The sequence below is a fragment of the Lissotriton vulgaris genome, chromosome 12 (genome assembly GCF_964263255.1).
Source record: "Lissotriton vulgaris chromosome 12, aLisVul1.2, whole genome shotgun sequence".
NCBI lineage: Eukaryota > Metazoa > Chordata > Amphibia > Caudata > Salamandridae > Lissotriton > Lissotriton vulgaris.
The window spans coordinates 50,562,026-50,589,869 of NC_141700.1; the positions used below are offsets into that span (position 1 = coordinate 50,562,026).

General features: G+C 47.5%; 1 protein-coding gene across 1 annotated transcript in view; it reads right to left on the reverse strand.

Moving 5' to 3' along the window:
• The window catches only part of TPM4 (tropomyosin 4), a 50,364-nt gene extending 24,211 nt beyond the window's left edge, over positions 1–26,153 (reverse strand). Inside the window, exons 1-2 of the mRNA XM_086947042.1 lie at positions 25,910–26,153; positions 6,342–6,467 (exon numbers count right to left, since the gene is read on the reverse strand). Coding sequence (XP_086803168.1) covers positions 6,342–6,467; positions 25,910–26,023 — 240 coding nt within the window. The 5' untranslated portion in view covers positions 26,024–26,153. The remainder of the gene's footprint in view (positions 1–6,341; positions 6,468–25,909) is intronic.
• Between the last annotated feature and the right edge of the window lie 1,691 nt (positions 26,154–27,844).

Sequence of the window (27,844 nt, forward strand, 5' to 3'; positions counted from 1 at the left end):
GAGTTCATTGTGCAGATGGTGTCTTCTGTGTTGATCTGGGTCCAGGCGCTGAGGGTGGTGGTGGGGAGCGTTGGTGCGGTCGTGGGGAGCGTTGTTTGTGGGCTGAAGCTGTTGTGTATGTCAACGATCTTGTTGTGGAAGTAGGAGGCGAGGGAGTTGCAGAGGTCTTGCGACGGGGTGATGTCGTTGTTTCCGGCGTTGGGGTTGGAGAGCTCTTTCACGATGTTGAAGAGTTCCTTGCAGTTGTGTGCGTTGTTGTCCAGCCGGTCCTTGAATGCTGTTTTCTTGGTGGCGCGGATCAGTTGATGGTGCTTCCGGGTGGCGAGCTTGAGGGTGGTCATGTTGTCCGGTGTTGGCTCCCTTCTCCAGGCTTTCTCGAGGGCTCGGCAGTTCTTCTTGGAGCTCTTGAGTTCGTCGGTGAACCATGGGGCCTTCTTGCTGCATGGTCTGCTAGGCGGGGTCCTCAGTGGGGCGAGGTCGTCTGCTCAGTTGCTGATCCACTTCGTGAGGTTGTCGGCGGCCTGGCTGGGGTTCGCTGAGCTGGCGCCCTCTGTCCACTCCTACTTTATCCCACCCATGTGTCTCTCTCCAATGTGCTAAGACTGCACACATCAGCCCATTAAACCCAGACCTATTGGCTCTGCAAATTCTTGTCTAACTCTTTTGCTGCGATTAAAATTGCTGAAACTTATGTTTAATTTCTTAAACTTCACTTCTCCTATCACCTGCCACCACCAGTCTTCTTAGGGGGTCTTTCTCAATCCCACTGGCCTCAAATGTAAATGCAAACCATTCCCTCTTCCATCCTCCGCTATCCTTTTTCAGTACAAATAACAAACTTGCACTCACCAAAAAAGCACTTCAACGCCTTGTCAGGGGTAGTAAGCGCTATATAATTGCAAAAAAAATTACAACTTACTGAGGCCCGCCATCTTTAAATGACTTATCTGAACCATGAGCCTTTTGTGCCCTTCTTAACACACCCAGTGGTAGGACAGGTGGGGTGTCTGATACTTGGGTGGCCATATCACAAGTAAAACTCTGTCACTATAAGATGAGATTGTGGGGACCATCAGGGGCAAATTAAGGGGCCCGATCTCCACTGCTAACACAATTCACACCCTGAGCTACACTCTGTCAAAACTATATACTTATGTCTTTGCTGTTAAGAATTATTTAGTATTTAATGGCTGTCTGGAAAAATGTCTGAAAGTGACTGAAAGTGACCTGACCTCGGGTCGCTCCCCACGCCGCACGGCTCCTCCTGGGTGCCCGTGTCTTGTGTCTCTCTCCCGCTGCTGCCGAGGGTTCGCCGCCCCAGGTGACTGCTTGGCTGTACTGCTAATTTTTTGTTGCTAATCTTTTGTTATGTCTCCCATCTTGTCTTTTGTAAATTGCCTTTTGTTTTTTGCTTTTGGTCTCTCTGCTTAGGCGATCCTTTTTTCGCCACTGCCCTCTGAGCCCCCCGCCCCCGATTTCCGCCGCTGCTCCCCTGCGGCCCGCCCCCTTTTGCCTTTTGTCTCCCTGCCCTCGCCCATTGGCCGCCCCGCTCCCGCCTCCCAGCTGCTCCTCCCTCCCACTTCGCCTGTTATGGAGGTCGCCGCGAGCAAGCGCAGCGGACGTGCGCAGCTGGCACGCCAAAGGCGCGTCAGAGGCAAGCCCGTCTGCGCCCGCCCACGCCTGGACTGCGCCCAGCGTCTGAACCCCTGGACCCCGCACCCCCCGTAACGCCAGACTGCACTCCAGCACCCTCCATGCACTCAACACCGGATGAGACCACCCCTGCCACCGGGCCACTCCGAAGCGCACCCAAGGGCCTTTCGCCTGCCGGAACTGCAGATTCACCAGCATCCAGCCCACTAAACCACCAACCAGAGAACTTAATCACCTCCGCTGCATCCTCCTCAACACCCGCTCCTCTCGCAAGCACGCCATCGAACTCTGGGAGCTCCTAGACTCTACCACCCCCGACGTCGCCTTCCTGAAGGAGACCTGGCTGAACACCACCTCAGCACCAGACATCGCCATAGCCATCCCACAGGGCTACAAGATCTCCCGCAGAGACTGCACCAAAGGAGTGGGAGGGGGAATCGCCATCATCCACAAGGACACCCTCAGAGTCTCGACCAACACCGACGACACCCTCACCACCGCCAAGCACATGCACTTCCAGATCCAAACCGACCCCAACACGACCCTCAGAGAAACACTCATCTACAGACCACCCAGACTACGACCACAGTTCAGCGACACCATCGCCGACCTCGTCAGCACCCACGCCCTCGCCTCCACGGACTACATCCTCCTCGGGGACTTGAACTCCCACCTCGAGAACAACAACAATGCCAACTCCACCACCCTGATCGCCAACCTCGCCAACCTCGGACTCAAACAGCTCGTGATGACACCCCCCCAGGCCGCTGGACACACACTGGACCCCATCTTCTCCACAAGCCCCCATGTCTCCTTCAACCACACCACGAACCCCACTGGACCGACCACAGATGCGTCCACTTCACCTTCAGGAAACCCACCACAAAGCACCACACCCAACAACTACCACGCCACTGCTGGGGCAAGGTCACCAAGGGCCAACTGACTACCACCCTCGCCCTGAGACCACCCGCCGACCCCACCGACCCAGACACCGATGTGACCAACCTCAAACTGTGGATCAACGACTGCGCCAACACCCTCGCCCCCCCCTCATGACCTCCACAACCAACCACACCAGCAAGAAAACCGCCTGGTTCAGCAAAGACCTCCGGATCTCCAAACGCACCTGTCGAAAGCTGGAGAAGCTCCAAGACCAAACAACAGACAGCCACACAGCCCACAAGAGCAGACACCACCAACTCATCAGGACCGCCAAGAGGACCGCTTAGACAACAACACACACAACACCAAAGAGCTCTTCATTAATGTGAAAGAACTCTCCAACCGCAGTGCCAACACCAACGACATTCCACCATCACAAGACCTGTGCGACTCCCTGGCCACCTTCTTTCACTGCAAGATCACCGACATACACGACAGCTTCAGCTCCGACACCCCCGCACCCACCACCGAGTCCATCACCCTTTGACCACCTTCCGCACCAGCCGCCTGACCACCTGGGCCTACGTCAGCGACGAAGACACCATCAAAACCATGAACTCCATTCACTCCGGATCCCATCTGACCCCTGCCCTCACCACATCTTCAACAAAGCCAGCACAACCATCGCGCCCCACCTCCGGAAAACAATCAACAGTTCCTTTGAGACAGTAACCTTCCCGGAAAGCTGGAAGCAGGCCGAGATCAACGCCCTTCTGAAGAAGCCCAAGGCGGACCCCAAAGACCTCAAGAACTTCCGGCCCATCTCCCTGCTCCCGTTCTCGGCAAAAGTGACAGAGAAGATTGTCAACAAACAGCTAAACTGCTACCTCGAAGACAACAACATCCTGGACCCTTCCCAAACCGGTTTTCGTAGCAACCACAGCACCGAGACCGCCCTCATTGCCGCCACCAACGACATCAGGATCCTGATGGACAAAGGAGAGACAACCGCCCTCATCCTCCTGGACCTATCAGCAGCCTTTGACACAGTCTGCCACCGCACCCTATCAGCACGCCTCCATGACGCCAGAATTCAAGAGAAGGCCCTGGCCTGGACCACATCCTTCCTCTCCGGCCGAACCCAGAGCGTCCGCCTCCCACCCTTCCGCTCAAAAACCACCGAGATCATCTGCCGTGTCCCACAGGGATCCTCCCTCAGCCCGACGCTGTTCAATATCTACATAGCACCGCTCGCCCACGTCGCACAACAACATAACCTCAACATCATCTTCTACGCCTACGACACCCAGCTGATCATATCCCTCACCGAAGACCCCCACACCGCCAAAGCCAACCTTCACAGAGGAATGAAGGCCGTAGCCGACTGGATGAAGGACAGCAGACTGAAGCTGAACTCAAACAAGACGGAGGTCCTCATTCTCTGACCCACTCTATCAGCCTGGGGCGACTCTTGGTGGCCCACATCGCTAGGCACTGCCCCGGAACCCACAGACAACGCACGCAACCTGGGGGTCATCCTCGACTCCACCCTCTCCATGACCAGGCAAGTCAACGCCGTCTCCGCGTCCTGCTTCAACACCACCAGAATGCTCCGCAGGATCTTCAAATGGATCCCCACCCCGACACGAGAAAAACCGTCACCCAGGCCCTCATCACAAGCAGACTCGACTATGGGAACGCCCTCTACTCAGGAACAGCAGCCAAGCTCCTGAGACGTTTACAACGAATCCAGAACGCCTCGGCACGACTGATCCTCGACGTCCCCCGACGCAGCCACATCACACCCCACCTGAGAGGCCTGCACTGGCTCCCAGTCAACAAGAGGATCACCTTCAAGCTCCTCATCCACGCACACAAAGCACTACACAACACCGGACCTACATACTTCAACAACCGACTCAGCTTCCACACCCCCCTCGAAACCTCCGCTCAGCCAACCTCGCCACAGTTCCTCGTATCCGGAAAGCAACCGCCGGCGGCAGATCTTTCTCCTACCTCGCCAATACCTGGAACACTCTCCCTACAGCCTACGACAGACCCAGGACCTGCTGGCCTTCAGAAGACTTCTCAAGACCTGGCTCATCGATCAGTAGCCCCCCCCCCCCCAACGCCTTGAGACCTTCACGGGTATGTAGCGCGCTTTAGAAATACAGTGATTGATTGATTGATTGAAAGTGATTGATCAGACTGACGCCACGCTGCATGCAGGACAGGACATATGCAGCTACCATAATATGTGACCATTGGCAAAACTGAAGTAGAAGGTGATTGCTTTGTATCTGCTTGTTCGAAATAAGTGAGGAATCAGCATACTTTTTTATGCCATGAAGAAGTCTCAGTAATTGGAGCGAAACGCGTTGGCTGTTAGTTTGCAATGTGTAACATAAAAAAACCTAGAATCAAGCATTAATCAGTGAACTGTTATGACTGTGGATTATTGAACACTGGATAGAGGGTGCACTACCCCATTATAACTTAGGGTGGCTAAAGAGCACCAGGGAAGATGCTGGGACAATCTGCCTTACTAATGGGACATAAACACATTGGGGTAGTCCAGGCTGGTAAGCAGGGTGAGCAGCTGCCGCCAATGATGCGTTGGGCATCACCTTTAAGCGATCTCACCTGTGCTTCCGTAGCACTCAGTCCACAACAATACACAATGGGATTTCAAGCAAGCTCCATGAGGGACTTCAGTTCACTTTGTGCACTATGCAAAAGCAACACTCCCTCACTCGCTCTCCCACCTAATTACCTATTCACCACTAAGTGACTTACTGATTGGTTTGCATATTCAGTCACTCAGGTTCTGACTGGTTCACCCCACTTCTATTTACTCACAAACTCTCTAACTCAATTCATTCACGACTCGCTCACTTCGTTATCAACTCATTATGTGACTTACTGATTAATGAGCCATTCAGTCACTCAGTTCAGTTCAGTTCAATAAGCTTTATTCGGTTAAGAAATATCAACCATAAAAGCAGGTATACATACACAATTGATAAAATCGAATGAAGAAACCATAAAATGCAGTCGCAAAACTTATTGACACTCAGTCAAGCATCTTTCCTAGTAGTGAAGTGACGTGTTTTCTTACTGACTCACACTCGCTCACTCAACCACTTATTGTATTGTAATTGCATTTATATAGCACTTACTACCCCTGATGAGGCGTCAAAGCGCTAATGAACTTATGAACTGACGGATCGAATACTATCTGACTTACTCATTCCCCCACTCACCCCCTAAACTCACGCTCTTTGGGTAACAGCCTGACTTAACTAATTAACCTGGTGTCTATCAGGCTCAATCTCTCCCTTACTCACTCACCCAGGGACTCATTAAATGAATTGAGTGAGTGTCTTACATCCTCAAACATTCCCTCACTGATTAATTGTCTTAGCACTGATAAAATGACTCACTCACTCACTCTGCCTGCTGGCATTCACTCACTTTCACTGTTCAATTAGAGCACGAGCCCTGAAAGTCACATGTATGTGTATGCACGCATGTAATAATATTTGTATAGCACAAACCTAGAGAAAAGTAGGCAGAAGCCTAATAGCTAACACGCTTCTCCCAAACACCACTTTTAAGTTTACATCTAACTATAAAATAACATATAAATGCAAACCAATCCTTTATGGGTTCCGGAGTAGCGGGCTAGTCGCCGAAAAAGCACTTTGACGCCTCATCAGGGGTAGTAAGCACTATATAAATGCAATTACAAAACAATCTGCCTACACAGCACCGTAGAACAACAGATCATCACTTGTACGTACGTCAGTTGCTTTCTTATCGGCTTGTTCTAGTTTTTCTTGCGCATCTTTGAGGGCCTCGGAGTATTTATCCAGCTCATCCTCTGTTCCTTTTAGTTTCTTCTGTAGTGCCACCAGCTCATCTTCCACCTTTCGAGAAAAGGAAATAGATATATTATGCACATATCGAATAAGGGGTCATTTGTCGTCCATTTTGCGACAGGGTCCCCTCAATATCTGTCCATTACTTATAGGCCTCGTCCGACGCTTGTTCATATAAAACATAAAATATCTGTAGATTTTTATTTGTGTTCACAAAAATGCATATGCTGGTGAGATTGCAAAATAATATACACATTCTCAAAATTTCTTCTGATATTCTAACAATGAAATAATTGTTATTAATTGCATTTTTGTTCCCAAGATTGTAATACCTGTATACATATTATGCAGGCATGTTTCAGTCTGCATTTATTCGAACAGTCTTAATATATGGCGGTCAATGTCAAATTGTTCGGTAATCAATAATTTCTTTTTTTTTATAAAGCGAGTTCCTGTATTATGTTGTCTTTCATAACTAAGCTTCACAGTTGAAGCCAATTGTTCACCAGTTTGCAGGCAAGGAGAACTAAATAAATCCACCCAGTTTCATAAAATGTTCGAATTAGTTCCACTGTCTTAGTTTTTGTCAATACCAACATAACATAACAATCTGTATCTTTTGTGTTATTTGGTAGAGGGGACAAGCTTTTGCGAAGAAGTATTCATGCTGTTTATTCTAAAATAGCCGTCAACACGGGGAAACATAACTTGTCGGGAAATGCTCTAGCTACACCTAAATAAAAGAATGTTTCAGACCCACTGCCCACCGGTAGTATAAATGAGCGTAAACTGTCTCACATGTATTAAATAAGATATGTGTGTTGGTGTCTTGCCTTCATGAGACGTGTATATTCATGGAGTTGTAATAGATATATGATATATGTCCTCAAACTATACCAGTGAGTTACGCACATGATGTTGAGGCCTGTATGTATCCTGTTCCAATCATGGGTCCCACTCTGCAACTCTGGGCAATAGCTTGCTTAATCTCCACAACGGCCCCCACAACGCTAAGGATGCCTGGCCTCCACCTTGGGGGTGCCCAGGAGTGGACGCCTCACAGGGAAAGCCAGGACGGGTTCCACAGCGGTATTCGTACAAGCGCCTTGAGACCCTTGCGGGTGAGTAGTGCGCTATACAAGTATCAATTTACATTTACATTTACATTTAGACTGCAGGTTCGAAATCCAGGCACAACCACTAGGATTGTTTCTGTTTAAAAATACTTGTGTACAATATATATGAAAGAGAAGCATTTCTATTCTGAGATTTCCGTCCTATACCACAATCTAGTCCAGCTTCTGAAGAAGTGCTATCAGACTTGTGAGCGGGTGCATTCCTGTGTTAGGGAAGTAAATTGTATTGGTAATTGCATAGCGCTTTGTAACTACTTGTGAGGCCCCAGGCACTGAGTCTGTTAGTTCCAGTGAGTTGTGGGTGAATGTTCTTTGTCTGTGATTGGTCAGGCTGGATGGCTCTAACAAATTGATAATGCACTCTTCTAGGATGTGCGCCTGCCCACTGTGGTGAAATAGTGTAAGTGTTATTTGGGCAATCGGTTGTTGTGAGTGGAATGAGGGGTCAATTAATGGCACAATTGGGGTTCATGGGTGTGTGTTTGGATGTCTGTTCATTGGTCGTGCATGGTGTGTGCTGGCAGAGAGTGCTGCTGTTGTGGGCGTGGTGTTGCCGTGGTATTCTTCCTTGCACACCTTCCTACACACATCCTTTGAGAAGTGGGTGTGCTTGTGCACTTTCTCACGACGACTGCACATTCTCACCCTGAACCCTTTGAGTGGGGAACAAACGTCCAGAAACATATGGGAAATTCACTTGCAAATATCTGAAACTGATACTTCTGACTGGAAGTCCCTAAATGTTCATTGCTACACCCCCCCCACACAACCTTGAGCCCCCCCCCCCACCGCCCACACACAAATAATTGATATTGCATGTGCCCAGTGCACGTGACGTCGCATTTTGCAAATGGTACACAAATGTAAACTAGACATGCGACCGTATACGTCACTTTCTTGTCTCGCACGCACATAAGGTCTGAGTCACATATTAATTTTGAAAGAAAAGCTTCGCTTCGTGACTTGGTGTCTTTATTGGCGGCAATTAAATTGTTTTATACTGTATTTTCACGCCTAACATCTGAATTTCCGCCACCGCAAATCAACTAAATCAAATATTCTATTTGCACGACATACTGAGAAGAAAAGGGAATCGTCAATAATTAATATAAATATATATATATATATATAGAAACATCTACGTCGTGCCTAAAACGTTCCTTAGGTCATCGACGTCAAATTAAATATAGCAGCGCCCTCATCTTGCTGGAAGATATTTTAATGTCACTTAACCCTGGGTGCAGGAACCAAAGCATTTTTTAGCTCTGCGGAGCCCGCCCTAAACCCAGTAATTCCCTGATTTATGCTGAGTTATTTGAATCTGGCGGGACGAGGGGGCAGCCCTCAGAGCGCTTTGAGGCGACTCAGCATTCTTGGGAGACGCGGCAGTGCGGGTAGGGCGAGGGAAGGGCCCCATTCCAGCTGCCAAATTCCTAATCAGGAAATGGCAGCCCCTGGTGTCTGATGTAACTAGAAGCCCATCTGTGAGCCAAACTGTGAGACACAAGTTGTGAATTACATTACATTTACATTACATTACATTACAATTATAAGGGAAAATACGTTTTATACGCCTACTTTCTAGGTCTGGAGTTAGGGAAGACTGCGAATTTACGGAAATTATGTTTGAAATCTAAATATTCCTATTTATAGAGGCTTTCAGTTAGTTCTCTTCATCTACTGTTCTGTTATTGTGTCATTAACCCCTTCGACGCTGATGACGAGCTGGGCTCGTCATGGCGTAGCCCGCTCGCACGCTGATGACGAGCCCAGCTTGCCACGTAACATGCGATTTACGAAAACTCAGCTCAGGAGCGGAATTCCGCTAGCGCGCATGGAGTTAACATGTTTCTTCCTCACACTACAGCACTGCTTAATTTGTAAGACCCAGGGCTCTCCTCAGGCGGTCACTGCAGCTTGCACCACACATGGCCCCTGCCCTGAGGCCAATGATGGAAACAACACAACTACAAACCATCAAACTCCCTCAAGTGTGACAATTTGAACTATTTCAGGCCCTCAAAGCTGTAAGAATGGCTTGGACGGCAGATAATAGTAATTTTTAATGTTATTTTTAAATAATAGTCATGTCTAGTGAAAGATCCTCTTGGACCTTTCCTCAGCTTTCGACACGGTTAATCATGACAACCTCCTATCCATCTTGCAGGATAGAATGGGCTTCTCGGATTTGGTGGTTCAATGGTTCTCCTCCTTCCTCCAACACAGATCGCAAAGATTCAAGGCAAACCACCCCGTCTCCCGGCCTTCTCCAGTATTCATGGGGGTTCCCCAAGGATCCGCTCTTTCTCCCATCCTCTTCTTGGGACCACTAGCTAACGCACTGAACTCCACAAACATTTTCTTCCACAAATTTTGAGTAGATGTTATGATAGTATTGAGCGAGATTATATTTTCTGGGGATGAGATTTTCAGGTAGAGTTGTGTGTCATCTGCCTACATGCAGATGACACACAACTCTACCTGAAAATCTCATCCCCAGGAAATATAATCTCGCTCAATACTATCATAACATCTACTCAAAATTGGTTAACCAGAACCATCTCCTGCTCAACTCCGCCAAAACAGAATTCCTGCTCATCTCCCCTCCGAAACCCACCCCAAAGCTCGATCTATGGCTGACTCACTTCACTGCTTTCAACAGCACTCCGATTACAATAGACTTAGCCAAATCGTTTGGAATCATTATGGACAAGCACCTGAATATGAACAATCACATCAGCAATGTTTGTAAAGGGACAAATCACTTGATAAGGACTCTCAGAAATATCAAACCTTTCCTGTCACAAAATGACTTGAAGCAGGTGGTACAATCGCTTGTCCTGCCGAGGTTAGACTATGGCAGTACTACTCTCTGCGGCCTTCCCAAATACGCCTTGACGCCACTAAGGACCCCACTGAACTCAGTGGCAAGACTAGTTACTGGCACCAAACGAAACAAGCACATTTCACCAGTCCTTAAATCTCTTAACTGGCTACCTTATGAAGCACGAATTCAGATGAAGATTGCAGTGCTAGCACGGAAAGCCCTTCACTTCAATACTCCCAGTTACCTGGCACAACAACTTGAACTATCCTGTGGGGAGAGAGCATCAAGAAGCGCCTCTGCTTTCCTCTTGAAACCTGGCATCTTTAGCAAAAAGCGAACTTGTCTCCGAGCTCTCTCAGGCTCTGCCCCTAAGATTTGGAACTCTCTACCACTGGAAGTACGCAAACTCACCTCGACAACAGCGTTCAAACTGGAGACCAAAAGATTCCTAATGAACAAATTCTTACCCTAGTGGGTTAGACTCACGGGATCAGGTGACTTTTGTTATTATTATGATGGTACCTTCATTTGACACGGATCTTTTACTACACATATTACTCCCCCCCTCATGGCCCGCTTACTTCTGTTTACTATGTGATCCCTGTTTTTTTACTATTCATATTATTGCCCCCTCATGGCCCGCTTTCTTTTGTGTATTGTATGATCCCCGTCTTTTACTAATTTGTTGTTGTCATTACACTCTTGGCCTCACTTGTAAAGCGCTTGGATATCCTTCGGTATCTAGTTTGCGCTATATAAAACTTTATAAATAAAATAAATAAATAAAATAAATGTGTATTGCATTAATAATAAACTGTTGCTGTGGTTATCACTAAATTAGCTGGACAGTGCCACCTTGTGGCAGACAGCTACAAGGGCTGGAGCTGACAATTAAGTGCAGGCGCAGAGCACCGGAAACAACAGGATCAAATTAAGCACTACACTACAGAATATAGCATTGCGTCCAATGCTTTTTCAACCATTGGCAATCTTCACTGTGAGTGAGGGTATTTTGCACTTTCAAAAGGAACACATCTGCACACAAAGTAGTTCCCTAAGGTGCTATCGACTGCCAATTGCTTTTCACCCATGATCTGTTTTGTATTATTTTTTGTGTTGCTGAGGGCCTGACAACTCTTTGAACAAAAAAGTTGTACAAATATCATGACAAATGAAGCATGGACACAGCCAACTTCAACTGTCTTGTGTGTGAGCGAAGCTTGCACTTCTACCGCCTGTCTTCTGCCTGTTCTGACCATCGGAGAATTTGTACAAATAATGTTTATGTTTTTTGTACTCTGTGAAATTCAGTGGCATTAGTTGTGCCTATGCTAAAGCCGCTGTATATGCGAAGTAGGCATGACGTGAAATTCATGTGATGTGCCTCTTCTCTGTGTTTTAGGGAAGCTTGTAACGTTTTATCCTGCAGCCTTCTCCGTTCGGCCCAAAAGGCAGGTTTACAGTGGTAAGACACATGCTAGGCATGTTTGACATTTGTGTCTGAGGGAAGCCTGAAATTATACTACCTATATTCCAGCTGTTGTAAGTGTGCGCATGTGAAGAAAGGCTGCAATACTACCAGCCCTGCTGTACCTGTTTAGCGTACAATATTAGTGCATGTGTGATGATTCTAGAAATTATGCTTGCCCTAAACACACATTGTGTTCATAGGTGTAGCTTGCTCACCTAAAGACTATGATGTACACTTTCTGTGTGAGAGGGGAGGTTTGGGTTCTGATCAAATGTGGCACTATGTGTTATGTGTGTGTGTATATGAGAGAGAGAGAGACACTGTGAGTTTGTTAAGGAATAATTGCACAGCTGATGCGTAGCCCATGTTGTAATAAAATGGGGTTCTGTTGCAGTACCCCCTCCCTCTTTTTGCCTAGCTTTCAATGCAATTTTGACTGTAGAGTACTCAGTCCCTGCTGTCTGGGTTCCCAGTAACAGTGTTCTTTCCATAAAAACATGTCCACAATTTGTACTTTTGCCCCCTCTGTTAGTACCTAGTAGATGGTACCCTGGGTACCTAGGGCCTGGAGGCTGAAGAGGGTCCTCTGGGACCCCTCGCTAGGACCATGCCACTGCCAGGCAGCTTGCAAGTCCCTGTGAGGTACAACAATAACCAAGTTGACATAGCAAACTGCCTGTGTGCCATGCCAGCTAGCACTGCCTAAGATATATGTAAGTCACCCCTCAAGCAGACTTTATCAGCTCTAAGGCAGGGTGCACTGTATCACAGATGTGGCCACATCTGCATAAGAAATGCGTTACTTACCTGTAACTGCAGTTATCCAGAATTGGTGTCTTTCATAGATTCACATGCCTGAATCATTCCCCGTCGTCGAGACGGGAGTCTCTGGTATATAGAAAAGTAATGTCCTATAGACATACATAGAGAGAAGTAGGCCTAAGGGTCCTACCTTAGTAGCCTATCTATGTCCTTTTGTAAAAAGGACCGAACTCTAGAAGAAAGCCAATCAGATAACACCCCCCTCTAGAACCTTCCTGCCAGGAGCCTCAGTCTCTCAGATTTTCGTACGCACCAAGCTAGGTAGGCGTAGCACTGATAGAGAGATAGGTGAGTCCTTCCAGGGGAGGCGGGAGGGTTGCATGTGAATCTATGAAAGACACCAATACTGGATAACTGCAGTTACAGGTAAGTAACACATTTCTTATCCAGTATTAGGGGTGTCTTTCATAGATTCACATGCCTGAATCAGAGTAGCAAGCAATACATTGTGCACATTTATGGTGGAATAACATATACAAGTCATCCAATAATACATATCATGTAACTATAGATAATCGATACCCATTAACCAGAAACATTATAATAGAATGTGCATACCAGAAAAGGATGGAGGGATAGAGGAAGGCTCACCTTACTGAAACAGATGGCGTAACACTGCTTGTCCCACTGCTGCATCCTTCATCAGCTCTGTATCCAGGCAGTAGTGCCTGGTGAAGGTATGCGGCGACTTCCAAGTTGCCACTCTGCAGATATCCAGAACTGGCACCCCTGCAAAAAGTGTTGCAGAAGTGGTTCTTGTAGAATGAGCTTCTGACTTTTGCTGGCAATGGCCGTCCAGCTCTGTCATGTCAAAAGGCAATTGCCGAAGATATCCATCTTGAAATACTTAGTTTTGAAAGTGGCATACCCTCCCATGGTCTACTGAAGCCTATTAATAGCTGAGTGGATTTCCTGAAATTGTTAGTTTTGTCAATATAAAACTTCAGACACCTCCTAAGGTCCAATGAGTGCAGAGATCTTTCGGCTGCAGTGCTGGGATTAGGGAAAAAAGACCTGAGGATCACTGGCTCATTTAAGTGGAAGTCCGACGGGACTTTAGGAATGAACCGAGGATTCGTTCGGAGAACCACTAGGTCACCCTTAAACTGCATGAAAGGGTCTTGTATGGAAAGAGCCTGCAATTCACTGACCCTCCTTGCTGATGTAAGTGCAAGTAGAAGGGCTGTCTTCCATGAAAGATATTTGATATCCGCCCTATGGATGGGTTCAAAAGGGTGTTTCATCAATTGGTTAAGAACCACATTGAGATGCCATGTTGGAGGAATTATTCGTGGCCGAGGAAAGGATCTGTAAAGTCCCTTGAGGAACTGTTTTATCAGTCTATTGGACCAGAGGGAGGGTCCTTTCAATGTTCTTTTAAATCTTGAAATTGCAGCCAGATGTACTCTAATGGATGCATGGGCCAAGCCCGACTGCGTCAGATGTAGCAGATAGGGTAATATTTTTTCCGGAGAGGTGCGGAAGGGACGTAGAACGTTGTCCGCACACCATACACAAAAACGTTTCCACTTCAGGGAATAGGTCTTGTTAGTACTGTCCTCTCTTGCCTTGGCTAGGACGTCTTTACACTCCTGCGGAATGCTCAGTTTACTGAACTCTCGGTACTCAGGAGCCAAGCCGATAACCTGAGAGATTTCAGATCCGGATGTTGAACCTGCTTGTTGCTCATCGTGAGCAGAGATGGATGTTGAAGCAGGCGGATTGGCGGTTGCAGTGAGAGGCGATGAAGGTCCGTGAACCAGTGCTGTCTCGTCCAGAATGGGGCAATCAGAATCAGAGTGCAAGGCTCCGCCTTCATTTTCCTGAGGACCCTGGGGATCATTGGAAATGGCGGAAATGCGTACGCAAATACGTTGCGTCATGCGATGGAAAATGCATTTCCGCGGGACCTTGACTGGGGATGACTACTTGCATAGCTTTGACATTTGGCGTTCTCCCTGGTCGCAAACAGGTCGATCTGCGGTGTTCCCCACACTGCAAAGATGTAAGCTACCATTTCCATGTTGAGTTCCCATTCGTGGGATAGAGACCTCTGCCTGCTCAGTGCATCTGCTATGACATTGTCCTTGCCTGGGACGTACTCCGCTTTTAATGAGATGTTGTGGAGAACAAGCCAATTCCAGATCTTCTATGATTCGCGAGATAGTGTGAGCGAACGCGTCCCTCCCTGTTTGTTCAAGTAGTGCATCGTCGTGGTGTTGTCGGTCCTGACGAGCACTGGGGATGTCTTGATCCGTGGTATGAAAGCCTGCAGGGCTAGGAAAATCGCTCTCAGCTCCAGGAGGTTGATATGAAGCTGTTTTTCCTGGTTTGTCCACTTGCCACTAATCTGTAATTCCTGAAAGACTGCTCCCCAATCCTCCAGAGAAGCATCCGTTGTTATTACGTGCGGAGCTGCAGGGAGCAGAAACGGCAACCCTTGTGAAAGGTTCTTGAGCGACCTCCACCACTGCAATGCCTTGGTTATTTGCTGTGTGATCGCAATGCGGTCCTCGAAGGATCCCGAGCATTGAGTCCACTCTCTGGACAGAGCCTCTTGCAGCGGACGCATCCTGAGGCGACAGTGCGGTATAAGCAGGATGCACAAGGACATCATCCCTAAGATGATTTGAATGTACGGACTGGTAAAGTCTTCTTTGAGGCCACTGACGCGGCCAGAGAGACGAGTTTGTGTTTCCTCTCCTGAAATGGGAATGCCTTCGCATTTACCGTATCCAACGTCGCCCTGAGAAAGATAATGACCCGGGAGGGTTGCAAGATGGATTTGTCGTGGTTGAGTGTCAAACCCAGATGCCTGAAGAGATTCAGACAGGCGTTGGAGGATGCAGTTGCGTCTGCTAGAGATGGTGCCTTTACCAGCCAGTCGTCCAAATATGGGAAGACTTGGTGCCCATGCTGCCTGAGGAAAGCTGCAATTGGGGAGAGGCATTTGGTGAAAATCCTGGGCGCAGACTTGAGGCCAAACGGTAGGACACAGAATTGGTAGTGTTGACTTGCCACTGCAAATCTGAGGAATTTCCTGTGCCGTTTGTGGATAGGGATGTGAAAGTACGCGTCTTGTAGATCTAACGACGTCATGAAATCCTGAAATCCCCTCCTCCAAGAGTCCCAAGATCTCCTGTATCGTCACCATGCGAAACGATTGACTCTTCAAGAATGCATTGAGTGCCCTGAGATCCAATATGGGCCTCCATTTCTTCTCCTTCTTTTGGATCAGGAAGAAGCGGGAGTAAAATCCCTTCCCTCTGTGAGCCGATGGTACTCGCTCTATTGCTCCTTTTTTCAACATAGAGGAGATTTCTTGAAGGAGGAATCGCATGTTGCTGTGGTGCATTATACGAGGAGGGGTTGTCGGGGGAATTGTTTTGAATTCTATGGAGTGTCCAAATTGTATCAATTGCAGCACCCATCGGTCGGTTGTAATTACTTTCCAATTGTGGAGGTAGTTGGTTAGATTTCCTCCAATTTTGAAAGAATGAGATGGAGGAGGGACTGGCTGCGGGAAAAGGTCATTGGCGTGCACCAGTGGTTTTCTTTTGATTCTTCCCTCTATAGTTGGATTTTCCATAAGAGGTCTGCCGACCTTGCTGCTGCTGTCGTGACTGGAACTGTGACCGGCCTTGATTATATGAATAGAAGGACTTGTTTTGACAGTGTCCTCCGTAAGTGGATTGACCTCTGCCCCTGCTCCCTCGAAAGGACTGATTTCTGAATTGAAGTGTGCCCAGTGCTCTTGCCGTATCCGTATCCTTTTTTTTCGCTTGCAGGGCCTCATCAATTTTCTCCCCAAAAAGGTGTTGTCCATCGTAAGGCATGTCGAGGACTTTAGCTTGTACCTCCTGCCTAAATGAGGTAGCTTTGAGCCACCCCTGCCTCCGCAATGCTAATGCCCCAGCCAGCTGCCTAAAACCAGTCATTGCTATATCCATAGCACAGTCAATCAGTTCAGAAGCCGATGTTTGGCCCTCTTTGAGTAGGGATTGAACCTCTTCTTTTGTGTCGTCTGGTAGCTCGGAGAGATACGGAGCAATGTCAGCCCACAACTGCCTGTTATATCTCCCTAACAGCGCAATTGAGTTTGCCACTTTCACTGTCATGGCTGAGGTGGTAGAGAACCGTTTCCCAATGCTGTCCAGCTTCCTACCCTCCTTATCTGGTGGAGCTGTCACCTGCGAGGATGGGTTCCTAGCATTTTTCTGTGCCGCCTGAGTGACCACTGAATCCGGCTTGGGTTGACCTGTAAGGCAAGCTGGTGCCGTTGATGGGGCCTTGTACTTCTTATCCAGTCTCGGCACAACCACTGATACTAAGGCCGGTGTTTGCATTATTTGCAGACCCTGCTCCCATATGTGCTCAATAATGGGAATGGACCTGGTTGTCTTCTTAATCGGGTCCTTAAAATCATAAAGAAAACAGTCAGTTTCATGAGATTCCATAGTCATATGGAACCTTTTATCCGCTCTCTCTACTAGATTGTGGAATCCTCCTATGTCTGCAGGAGGTGAGTCTGAGCTTGTAGGTTCAGGCGAGGCTGGGGAAGAAGCTATATAGTCCACATCGTCCCCATGATCAGATTGGACTTCCCCCTCTTCTTGTTCCACCTCCTCATCGTCAGATGATGGAAGATCTTGTACTGCTTCCCTTTCCTGATGGGACACCAAGGGCGGTGGTCTAGCACGTGGAGACGCCGTCACCCTAGTCGTTGATGGAACCGGACCCGCTGCCTGTGGGGTGGAAGAGTCTGGAAACGTTTGCTTGTAGTCCTGGATCAAAAACCTTATGTCTGATACTATGGATGCTGGTAGACATACCATTGGTGTGATTTGTGTCTGGACCTGTGATTGAACAGAATTTTCTTGAGTAAATTCCACGTCGTCAACCTCATCGTCAGTGCTTTGGCACTTTACCATCAGGTGAGATGGACTCGTAGCCTGCATGTCCTGTTCCTCATCAGAGTCTTCATCCTGTAGAAGACGAGATGGTGGCAATTTTTGCACCCTACTCGGAGACGTTAAGTCCGGTGTAAGCGCCTTCTTTACAGTCTTTACTCTTTGAGAGGATTGCTGTAGACCATCCTCATCTGTCAAAACCGGAACTGACGACAGTAAGGTCGTTGACGGCATAGAAACCACACTCCCCGTCGACGGAGGAATCATCTCCGACTATTTCCACTGTATCGTCGACGATGTCGTCGTCGGTGCCCTCGTCGACGATAACTGCACCGATGTAACTTTCGTCCACGGCGCCGCCGTCGACGGTGTCTTCTTCGTCGTCGATGTCGTCGTCGACGGCACACCTGTCGACGAGAGGATCCTCGTCGACGGCAAAGGCGTCGAGGTCCTTGGCTTCGTTGTCGACACTGACGTTGACGAAGACGTCGTCGACGAGATCTTAAGCGTCGACGACTGGTTTTTAATGAGGATATTCGACGACACAGTCTTACCTGCCGACAACGATGGAGTAGTCTTGGTCGACGATGAAAATGCCGACGACGCCGTCGTCGTTGACACTGTCGTCGTCGAAGTGGAAACATGAACAGGAGACACAGTCTCCTTATGAGCTGACGATAGCGTCGACGATGTCGTCATCGACGACGGCGCTGACTTCCTGGAGGTAGGAGCTTCCTTGTCAGACGCTGAAGATTTAGCCTCTGTAGACTTTTTTGCAGTCTTTTTAGGAGGAGCGTCTGAAGGGCTAGGGGAAGTAACCCTTGGCCTCTTCAAGGATAATTTAGAGGAGACAGAAGCAATCTCACCGTCCTCTGAAGACTCCAAGTTGTCCCTGGTCTTAAGTTTGTTCAGCCAGATTAAAAGTCGTCCTTCTCTGTCCTTGAGCGTTTTTGTAGAGAATGTTCTACAAATTTTGCATTCCTTTGGCGAATGGTCCGGATACAGACAGTAAAGACATGTCTTGTGCTGGTCCTCAATATGTAATCTCTTCTTATTACAAGAAGCACAAGCTCTGAAGAGACCCCTCTTCTGTGGGTCAGCAATAGTCAGATTTTACTGAAAGTAATTCAAAATAGTGAGGAAAGAAGCTTAAAACGAGCAAACCTGAGGAGAACTCAGGTGGAGACTCCCTAGCACAACGTGGGGTAGAAAATCTGGGAGACTGAGGCTCCTGTCAGGAAGGTTCTGAAGGGAGGTGTTATCTGATTGGCTCTCTTCTAGAGTTTGGTCCTTTTTACAAAAGGACATAGATAGGCTACTAAGTTGGGACCCTTAGACCTACTTCTTTCTATGTATGTCTATAGGACATTACTTTTCTATATACCGGAGACTCCTGTCTCGACGACGGGGAATGATTCAGGCATGTGAATCTATGAAAGACACCCCTAATACTGGATAAGCAGATATTCCCTACAGTATTAAGGTCCAGTCCCTAATATTGTAAGTGCCAGGGAAGAATAGAGAGTACAAGGGCTGGGAACTTGACAACTCGAGTTCCACAGCACCATGATGGCTTCTCTGATCCCTGGAGTGTTTGGCATCAAACTACTCCTTTTAATAAATTCACATTGATGCCAGTGTGGGATTTATTGAACCTCAGAGGTGCCCACTAAAAAACTACAGGCCCTGGTGTGGGCACTGACTGGCTTTAGAAAGCCAGCCACCACCAGACATGTTTCTGGACCCCTGGGTGGAGAGCCCCTGCTCTATGGGACCAGAAACAATGCTCGGTCTGGGCACAGGTGTCACACCTCCCCCAGGATAGGCGAGTGCTCAAAGAGGGGAAGTTTCAAAGGCTTGCCACCTTTGTAATGCGATCCCCACCCTTTGCTTCTAGCAGCAGATGGCAGCCCTGAATATGACACCTTACAACACGTGTCATTACAACAGTTTTTACATCGCAAAATCCATTACAATGCATGTCGTTACAACGCATGTCATACAACGCATAATCCATTACAACACAATTACTATTAATCTCCGCTAGGGAGTTACTTTGGGGAATGCGTTGTAATGGATTATGCGATGTAATGACATGTGTTGTAATGGATTTTGCATTGTAAAACATTCGTTTTAATGGCACTCGTTGTAACGCGTGCAATGTAAACGATGTTTCCAGCCAGTCCCTGGTTTACACCCCCACTTTAGATGGGAAAACCAGTGGGAAAATTTAGAAAAATATGAGATGTGCCCACCACTGCCAACTCCACTCCTAAGGTGGGGGAGGCGAGGTGAAGCACATCTTTCAATCCCCGCCATCTTGAAGATGGGTGGACTCCTCTATTCAGGGCTAGGTCTATGCCCCCTCCCATAGGAGGGTGGCATAATAGACGGCGTAGTCACCCTAGGTAAGGTGCCACTTGGCCTTACCTGCTACTCCCCAAAAACGTCCATAAGGCTAGTATTTAGATGTCTCCCCCAGACCTAGAAACTGAATTTGCGACAACCTTCGAAGAAGATCATGCAGAGAAGACTGAAGACAATGACTGCCTTGCCCCAGCCCTACCAGCCTATCTCCAACTTCTGCGAACCTGCGACCTGTCTTACAGTCAGTGACTTCTGAAAATCCTGGAAGGACTGCTGCCTTTGAAAAAGACTTCAATCTCCCGTGGAGTGCGGACTTGTCCAGAAGAAACTAACCCGAATGTACCCCGGATCCAGGCGGTTATGCGTTGCCTGCCCACTCTGCCCTCGACACAAACGGCCCGGGACTGAGTGGCTCACCTGTGCAGTTAAATCTCCCCAGCGATCCCCACCTTGTGTCCAGCGGCAGCTGACCTTTCCCAGACTCCCTGGTGGTTCCTGCAGTGCAAATCCAGAGGCTGCCCCTGATTGTGACTAGCTCTTTTAAATAACAACTCTGACATCGAAAGGCACCCCTGCACCGAAGCCCCTGGGCCTTGGTGAGCTGAACCGATGGTGCCCCTATACCCCCTACATCTCTTCTTACCTCTGCTGTTGTTGGTCTCCCTCCTTTAACCTCTGGTGCAAAGTGTGCAGCCTGTTTGCCAAAAGAAGAAACTACATTGAAAAGCATTCGGAGCCCGACGCTGATTTTGTACCCTTCACCCGGCTGCCCCTGTGCCACTGGTGGTGTACGTTTGGTGCGGCTTTGTGCCCCCCGTGCTTGATCTAAACCCCAAAGCTTTGCCCCGGCAACCGATTTACCTACCTGCAAGTTGTGTGGCTCCAGGCACCTCCAGTCTCCATTGAAAAGCATTGGCCCGAACTCCATTTTTGAAATAAAATACAAACAAAGCTTATTTTTCTAATATTGGTTGTGTTCTCCTTCTTGAGTTGTGTGTCCATTATTGATCATTGTAGTGCAATACATGTTTTACACTCCTCTATGTTGGGCCTAGGGCTCCTCGCTCAGAGTACCACTATTAGAGCACTTTGAGTTATAGATTGAACCCTGTACACTTTTGGGGAACGCCTGGACTCTGTGCACAGTATAACCACCTAGTGGTATACCATATACAGAACCAGCTTCCTACACATGCTTTTTTGTAACTGTGTGAAGGGATCTTGCACAGCTTCTCTGTGCGCTGCTGGTAATATGTGAGAGTTTTTCAGCTGGTGATTTCACTACCTGTGTTGTACCTGTTGTGTGTGAGGGGAACGCTTGCCCTTCTTCAGTCTGTGTGTGAGGGGAACGCTTGCCCTTCTTCAGTCTACGTTGTTACTGTTCTGAGTGTGAAAAGAGCATGCACTGGGTTGCTTGCGTTGCACCATTTATGTCAGTGTGGCAATCTTACAGTGCTTCCCTTGTGTTGTACCTGATGTGTACTAATGCCTTGCCTTACTGAGTCTGTATGAGCATACATAAGAGGGAATGAGCATGTATATGTGTGTGTTTGTGAGCGCACATGTGTGTTTGTGAGCACACATAGGGGTGTGTGTGCATGTGCACATGTGCCAGAAGGTTGCATTACTGCTGTGGGTGCTACTCCTGTTCTGCATGTATGAGGGGAGCTTAGCCAACAGCAGCTATTTAGGTTTTGAGTGAAGCTTGCACTACTGCTGGTGTTTCTGCTGAGAATGTCATGTATACAAGGAAAGTTTGCACTACTAATCCCCAAACATATTTATTTCTCTGTGTGCATGGGAGAAGCTTGTGGTGCCTCTGTATTTTCTCTACTTATTGCGTATGTGAGAAGCTTGCACTACTTCTGTATGCACTGCATCTTTTGTGTGAAGATTGCACTGTTGCGGTGCGTACTATCCCTTTTATGTGTTGGTGTGAAGTTGTCACTGTTGCTGCCTGTACTATACATGTTGTCTGTTTGTGAAGCTTGCACTTTTGCTGTGTGTACTATACCTTTTGTGTGAACCTTGCACTGTTGCTGTCTGTACTATATTTTTTGTGTGTTTGTGAAGATCGTAATGTTGCTGTGTGTAATATAACTTTTGTGTGTTTGTGTGAAGCTTGCTCTGTTGCTATTTGTACTATACCTTTTAAGTGTTTGTGTGAAGCTTGCACTGATGCTATCCGTACTGTTATTTTTGTGTGTTTGTGAAGATTGCAATGTTGCTGGGTGTACTATACCTTTTGTGCGTTTGTGTGAAGCTTGCACTGTTGCTGTCTGTACTGTACATTTTTTGTGTTTGTGTGAAGATTTCACTGATCCTGTCCATACTATACCTTTGTGTGTTTGTGTGAAGCCTGCGCTGTTGCTGATTACACAATATTTTACGTGTTTGTGTGAAGCTTGCACTGTTGCTGTCCGTACTGTACCTTTTGTGTGTGTGTGTGTGTGAAGATATCACTGATCCTGTCCGTACTATACCTTTTGTGTGTTTGTGTGAAGCTTGCACTGTTGCAGTTTGCACTATACCTTTAGTTCATTTGTGTGAAACCTGCACTGTTGCTATGTGTTTGTACCTTTGTGTGTGTTTGTGCAAAGCTTACACCGTTTCTGACTGGACAATACCTTTTCTGTGGCTTTGTGTGTAGCTTGCACTGCTGCTGCCTGTGAAGTAACTGTTTGGGTGTGGGCGAAGCTTGTGCAGCTGCTACCTGCCCTGACACACCCCTGCAGAGGCTCTGCTCCAGCACTCCTTGCCCTGCTGAGAAGTGTGGGCTCAGTTCCAGTTGTGTCTTCATGCCCCTCAACACATGGAGTCTCCCCACCGACCAACCATGGTGTCATTGTGAATACGCCAATCAAAAAGGATACATGTCCGGGTGGGATACATTTGAAAAAAATAAGTTTTGCTTTTTTCTAAGTTCAAGTTGCCTCTTTTCCCTTTTGTTTAATGTAGGAAACTCCAGGCGCACAATTCTGCAAGGTGGAGTAGTTACCGGTTTCTATACTATCCAGCCATTCGGCAGATTTTGAATAAGGCATAATACGCGGTATTGGTGATTGCGCCCCCAATTAGTACGTTTTGCCTCTTTTAAACCCTTTTTACTTGGGCATGTTTTTCTGGGTTTTTATTGTCAAAATGTAACAAAGGAAAATTGATGGTGTCCATCAATGACTACAAAAATTGAAATACCGATTCAGTGGTAAAATCCCATTCACGGACAAATAGGGATTTGCACAATTACAATGGGGTACAGAATGAGCTATTAAATATTAAGGTAATAGCACTCCGTCTCAGTGAGGATGACAGCTTCGGGCACAAATGGCCCCATGTTAAAAAAATGGATTTGGTAAAAGTAGTCGTAAATTGCACACCAACTTTTACTGAATCGTTTTTTGATTTTCAAAACTACCTATGTACTAATAGATCAGGTCACGAAATACAGAATCGTAGTGGATTGCAATTCAACCTACCTCACCCACATTCACAAGGTAGGCCTCAGCTTGTGACCTATTAAGATTGGCCACACACAAGGTTGGGACCCTGCTTGAAGCAGCTGACCACAATGTCTCCAACTGCTTTTAAATAAAGCAACGTTTTTCAAAATACATCCCGTTTTCCTTGAAAAACAGGATGCGTTTAGAAAAAACTGAAAAGTTACAAATACCTTATTTTTTTATTTGAGAGTTTCATATAGCGCTAGCTATACCCGAAGGTATCAGAGCGCTTTACAGCAGTAAATGTTCACAACATAGCTCACAGTAGTATACACAGAGCAGCTAAGTATAAAATTGTACAGTTGGTTCTCGGAGTTCCCCTTCGGGATTTAAAATTGTAGCAAGGCCAGGTGCAATGTGCCAGCAGTAGACTATGAAGTGGCAGTGCTTAATTTGTAAAAAAAAAATATGTGCCACGGCCCTCATCAGGAGGCCACCGCAGTTTGCACCACACATTGCCCCTGTACTAACACAACTACTAACCATCGCAGTGCTACAAGTTTTACAAATGTGACTGTTTGAGGACGCCAAAGTTTTAAGAATTACTTGGGTGGTAGGTGTTAGTTGTTTTTATTGTATAACAAATTGACAACAATTTTTCTGCTCATCTTTACATTGCACAAACAGCGCCACATGGTGCCGCTGCCATAAGGGAAGGTTCCGGCAATAAAGTGCTGGTGTGCTAAACACTGAAAAGCACTGGCTCAAATTAAGCACAGGGCAGTGGTCCCGTGGGTCACTGTCAACTTCTAAATAACGTTTTTGTCAACATACACAACGGGGGAGGAGCCCCTTGGGGACCCTTCCTGTTTGGGAAAGGGTTACCACTTCCTTTGAGTTGGTGGTAAGATATTAATGTTTTGCTGCCAGGTTTTGGTGGTAAAACATGATCCAGCATTGGGTGAAAAGATGTTATTCTACACAGACGTGACAGGAGCATTATCTGGAATAGGGTGAAGGAAGCATTATAAGCGATACGGTGTAAGGGAGATTTATCAGGCATGGCTGAGGAGAGAATTATCAGGAGTAGAGGCAATAGATGGAAAATGAGAACCAACGGGCTGTGCAATAAAACACCTATTATTTATGGCAGTGGTGTAACACAGGCCCCCGCAGCCCCCGCAGTGCAGGGGCCCCAACCTCCAGGGGGCCCCCTCAGCACAGCACTCTGGCCAGAGAGCTCCTGATTGAGCCTGGAGGGGGCCCCTCCACGTACCTTGCAGGGAGGCCCCCTCAAGTTTCGTTATGTCAATGATTTAAGGAACAGAAGATACTTCAGTTTGAGAGTGCGCCATGTAAATGCCTAAAGTAAGAATCATCAAAAAGTTCAAAATTCTAACATTGTGACATTTTATTCCAAGGCAGTTGCTGGCACCAATATTTTACAGAAACGCAAAACCCGACAAAGATAAGTTTTTGCTTGTGAAAAAAACATTTTGCTAACTGGTTTGCAAAGTGAATTTCATGAGATGAAACATCATGGTGCACCAAGGCCCAGAGAAATTTCCTGTGTTTCAAGGAAATTTGCAAAAATAGGCAGTTTGTGGTGCATTTTGCAAAAATAGAAAACATTCACGCCAGTCTAGTTGGCACATCCGGTGTAAATTCATATTGCCAAAGAGGTAAGTGACAGTTCACCCCCTTGCTGGCTTTGAATGGCCTTGACATTATCCACTAACTCATTAAGAAACAGTTAACGGTCAAACATCCTGATTGTGCGTAAACTTGTTACTAGGGGCCACATATACAAAGTGCTTTAACAGCCGCAGAACCTCAGGTTTGATCATCTGAGTGTTAGCGGCCGCTAAAACACTTTTTAAAATGCATTAAATCTAATTAACAAATCAGAAAAGGTCTTCCGAATCATTAAATTGGTTCAATATTCGGAAATAGGGTGTTAGGGGCGTCCCTTCCAAATACCAAGTCCTTATGGTATGTATTAATGCTCCCTGTGCAGGATAATTTAGGTGACTCCGTGTGGGTATTCTTTTCAAGAAGGAGCACACCTTGACCGTCCAAAGCAACATTTTTCGATTCAGGCATCAACTCGTTGCCTGTGCCCGGTGCCAGCGGCTTAGAGTTGTTTGCTGCACCCAGGGCATCCGTGGACTGTTAGCACTTTTTGATACAAAATTGTAAAAGATAAAAAATTAGTAGTAATTATTATTTTTTTTGTTTTAACATTTAGTGCCCCCCTAAGATTTTGCCCCCGGGTCAAAAGCCCCTTTGGCCCTCCCCGCACTACCCCACTGCCTGGTGCGGACCCCTGCAGCGTAACACAAAATGATGGGACCCCCCCTGCAGAATTTGGTTGGGTGCCCCTCATGCTCCCATATCTTACAGATATTCATGGACCATGCGCTAAATGGGGGTCCCATGAAGAGTGGGACCCCCTGCACCTCAGGGGCTTGCTTTGCCCCCCCTAGTTGGACAATCAGCGGCCCCCCGCCCTGGTACCTGCTTGCACTTGTCCTCCGCCGCCTTCTTGTCCGCCTCCGCCTGCTCCGCGCGGTCGATGGCGTTCTCCTTGTCCAGCTTCAGCATCTGCATCTTCTTCTTGATGGCCTCCATCTTGGCGGAAGGCTCCGGCTCTCCGGCGGAAGCGAGGGCCGCTGCTGGCGGGAACTGGCGTCAGGAAGCGGGGCGAACCGAGAGCAGATGTGAGCCCGCTCAGGACTTTCACTTGCTTTAAACGCCAAAAGAGCCAGGATGGAGATTTTGGAAAGTGACCAAGTCCCACAGCCCCCCCCCCCCCCTTCACCCCTTCACCCCTCTTCCTAGGGCATTATCTCGGCATTCTGGGCGGGCCTGATCTCGGCGCACGGCCTGTCTCCATGTTTGGGTCGCTGCGTTTTGTTAAGGGGGATAAAGCGCTTGTGTTTCCATTTTTAACTTCCTGACAGAAGCAGGTGTCGACATCTGAACACAGCAGGCTTCAGACAAAGCTCATTGTGGCCGGTGGATGAGGAGCGAGGCGCTAATCTCCGGGCCGCGTGAAGAATGGTCTGGGGGCTCGTGAGCCTCGAACGACCGTGTAAAGGAGCGCGAGACAACTGGGGGGAGGGGGGTGCACAACTTCAAGGGACGTGTGTGAACTTTATACGGTCTGCACCTGCGGGCTTCAAAGGCAGCACCCCCTTTCATCGGTATCAGCCCTGACATAGTGCGCATTTTAACAATAATCCCTCGCCCGCCGCTGAAATTCGTGAATTAGTTCCGTGATTAGTGCAAGCCTCTTGTGAAAGACGGGGATTCTACCAGGGAGACTCTGGTGCCAGGGACGGGGGCCATGAACAAGGCCTGAGAGAACGTGCAAGAGTTCCTCACGCTCAATTTCGGCAACTTTTTGTTTCAAAACGTTGGAATCTTTGAGGAAATGTACAAAATGTGAGACTTTGTTCGATGTAAAACACACATCGCGCAGGAGCGATTTATCCTGCCCCGCACCCCGCCCACCACAGGTGTTGCAAGTGCCATAAAGTGGCACAGAATAAGACATTGCATCTCACCACCCACAGGGATTTGTCCAAATAACTCTCACTTTGCTTAATATGTTTATATAAAAAGTGAGATTTAAACACACACACACATATTTATATTTATATATTTTTTCCTTCTGATATATATTTTTTCTTCTGAGTTTTATATAGCGCCAACGTGACCCGAAGGTATCAGAGCGCTTTACATGAGGACCAGTTAAGTTACACAAGGACACATTGATTTTTTGTTAGGCACGAGGAAATTAACTGATTTGCCCAGAATCACAAGATGTCGAGCGTCATTGCCGAGACTCAAACCAGGGTCCCCAGATTTGAGACCCACAGCCCTAGCCGTTAGTCCATATATATGTATTTATTCAATGAAAAAAACAAAGGATAAAGGGATATTATAGTTAGGTGAAAATGACAGCGATACCGCTTTAAATGAACAATCAATGTTGTCATTTCAGACGTCACTAGGGATGTTATCAAGAACATGTCACAAGTGATGTAATAGGGGAGGGTACTAGCAATGCATGTTGGGAAACGGCCTTAACAACGTGGAATTAGCCACGCGCGCTGTTTACCCACAAGCCGAGCCATGCATACGCCTTAACAACACATAGGCCTGGTTAAGGCAATGTGGGGTCGTTTTTAGGGCTCAAGGTTGGGGTTGTGTGTAGGGCAGGGAGCAGTTTTAGGGCTCAGGGCAGGGGGGCTGGGTCGGGGTACTTTACAGTTGTTGGGGACAGTTTTTAAGGCTTAGGGCGGAGACCCGGGGGCGGGTAGTTTATAGGGCGCAGGGTCATTTTGTAGGGCTTAGGGCGGGGCGGGGAAGGGACAGTTTTCAGGGCTGAGTCCGTTTTAGGCCTCAGGGTGAGGGACAGGGATAGGTGTCAGTTTTTAGGGCTCA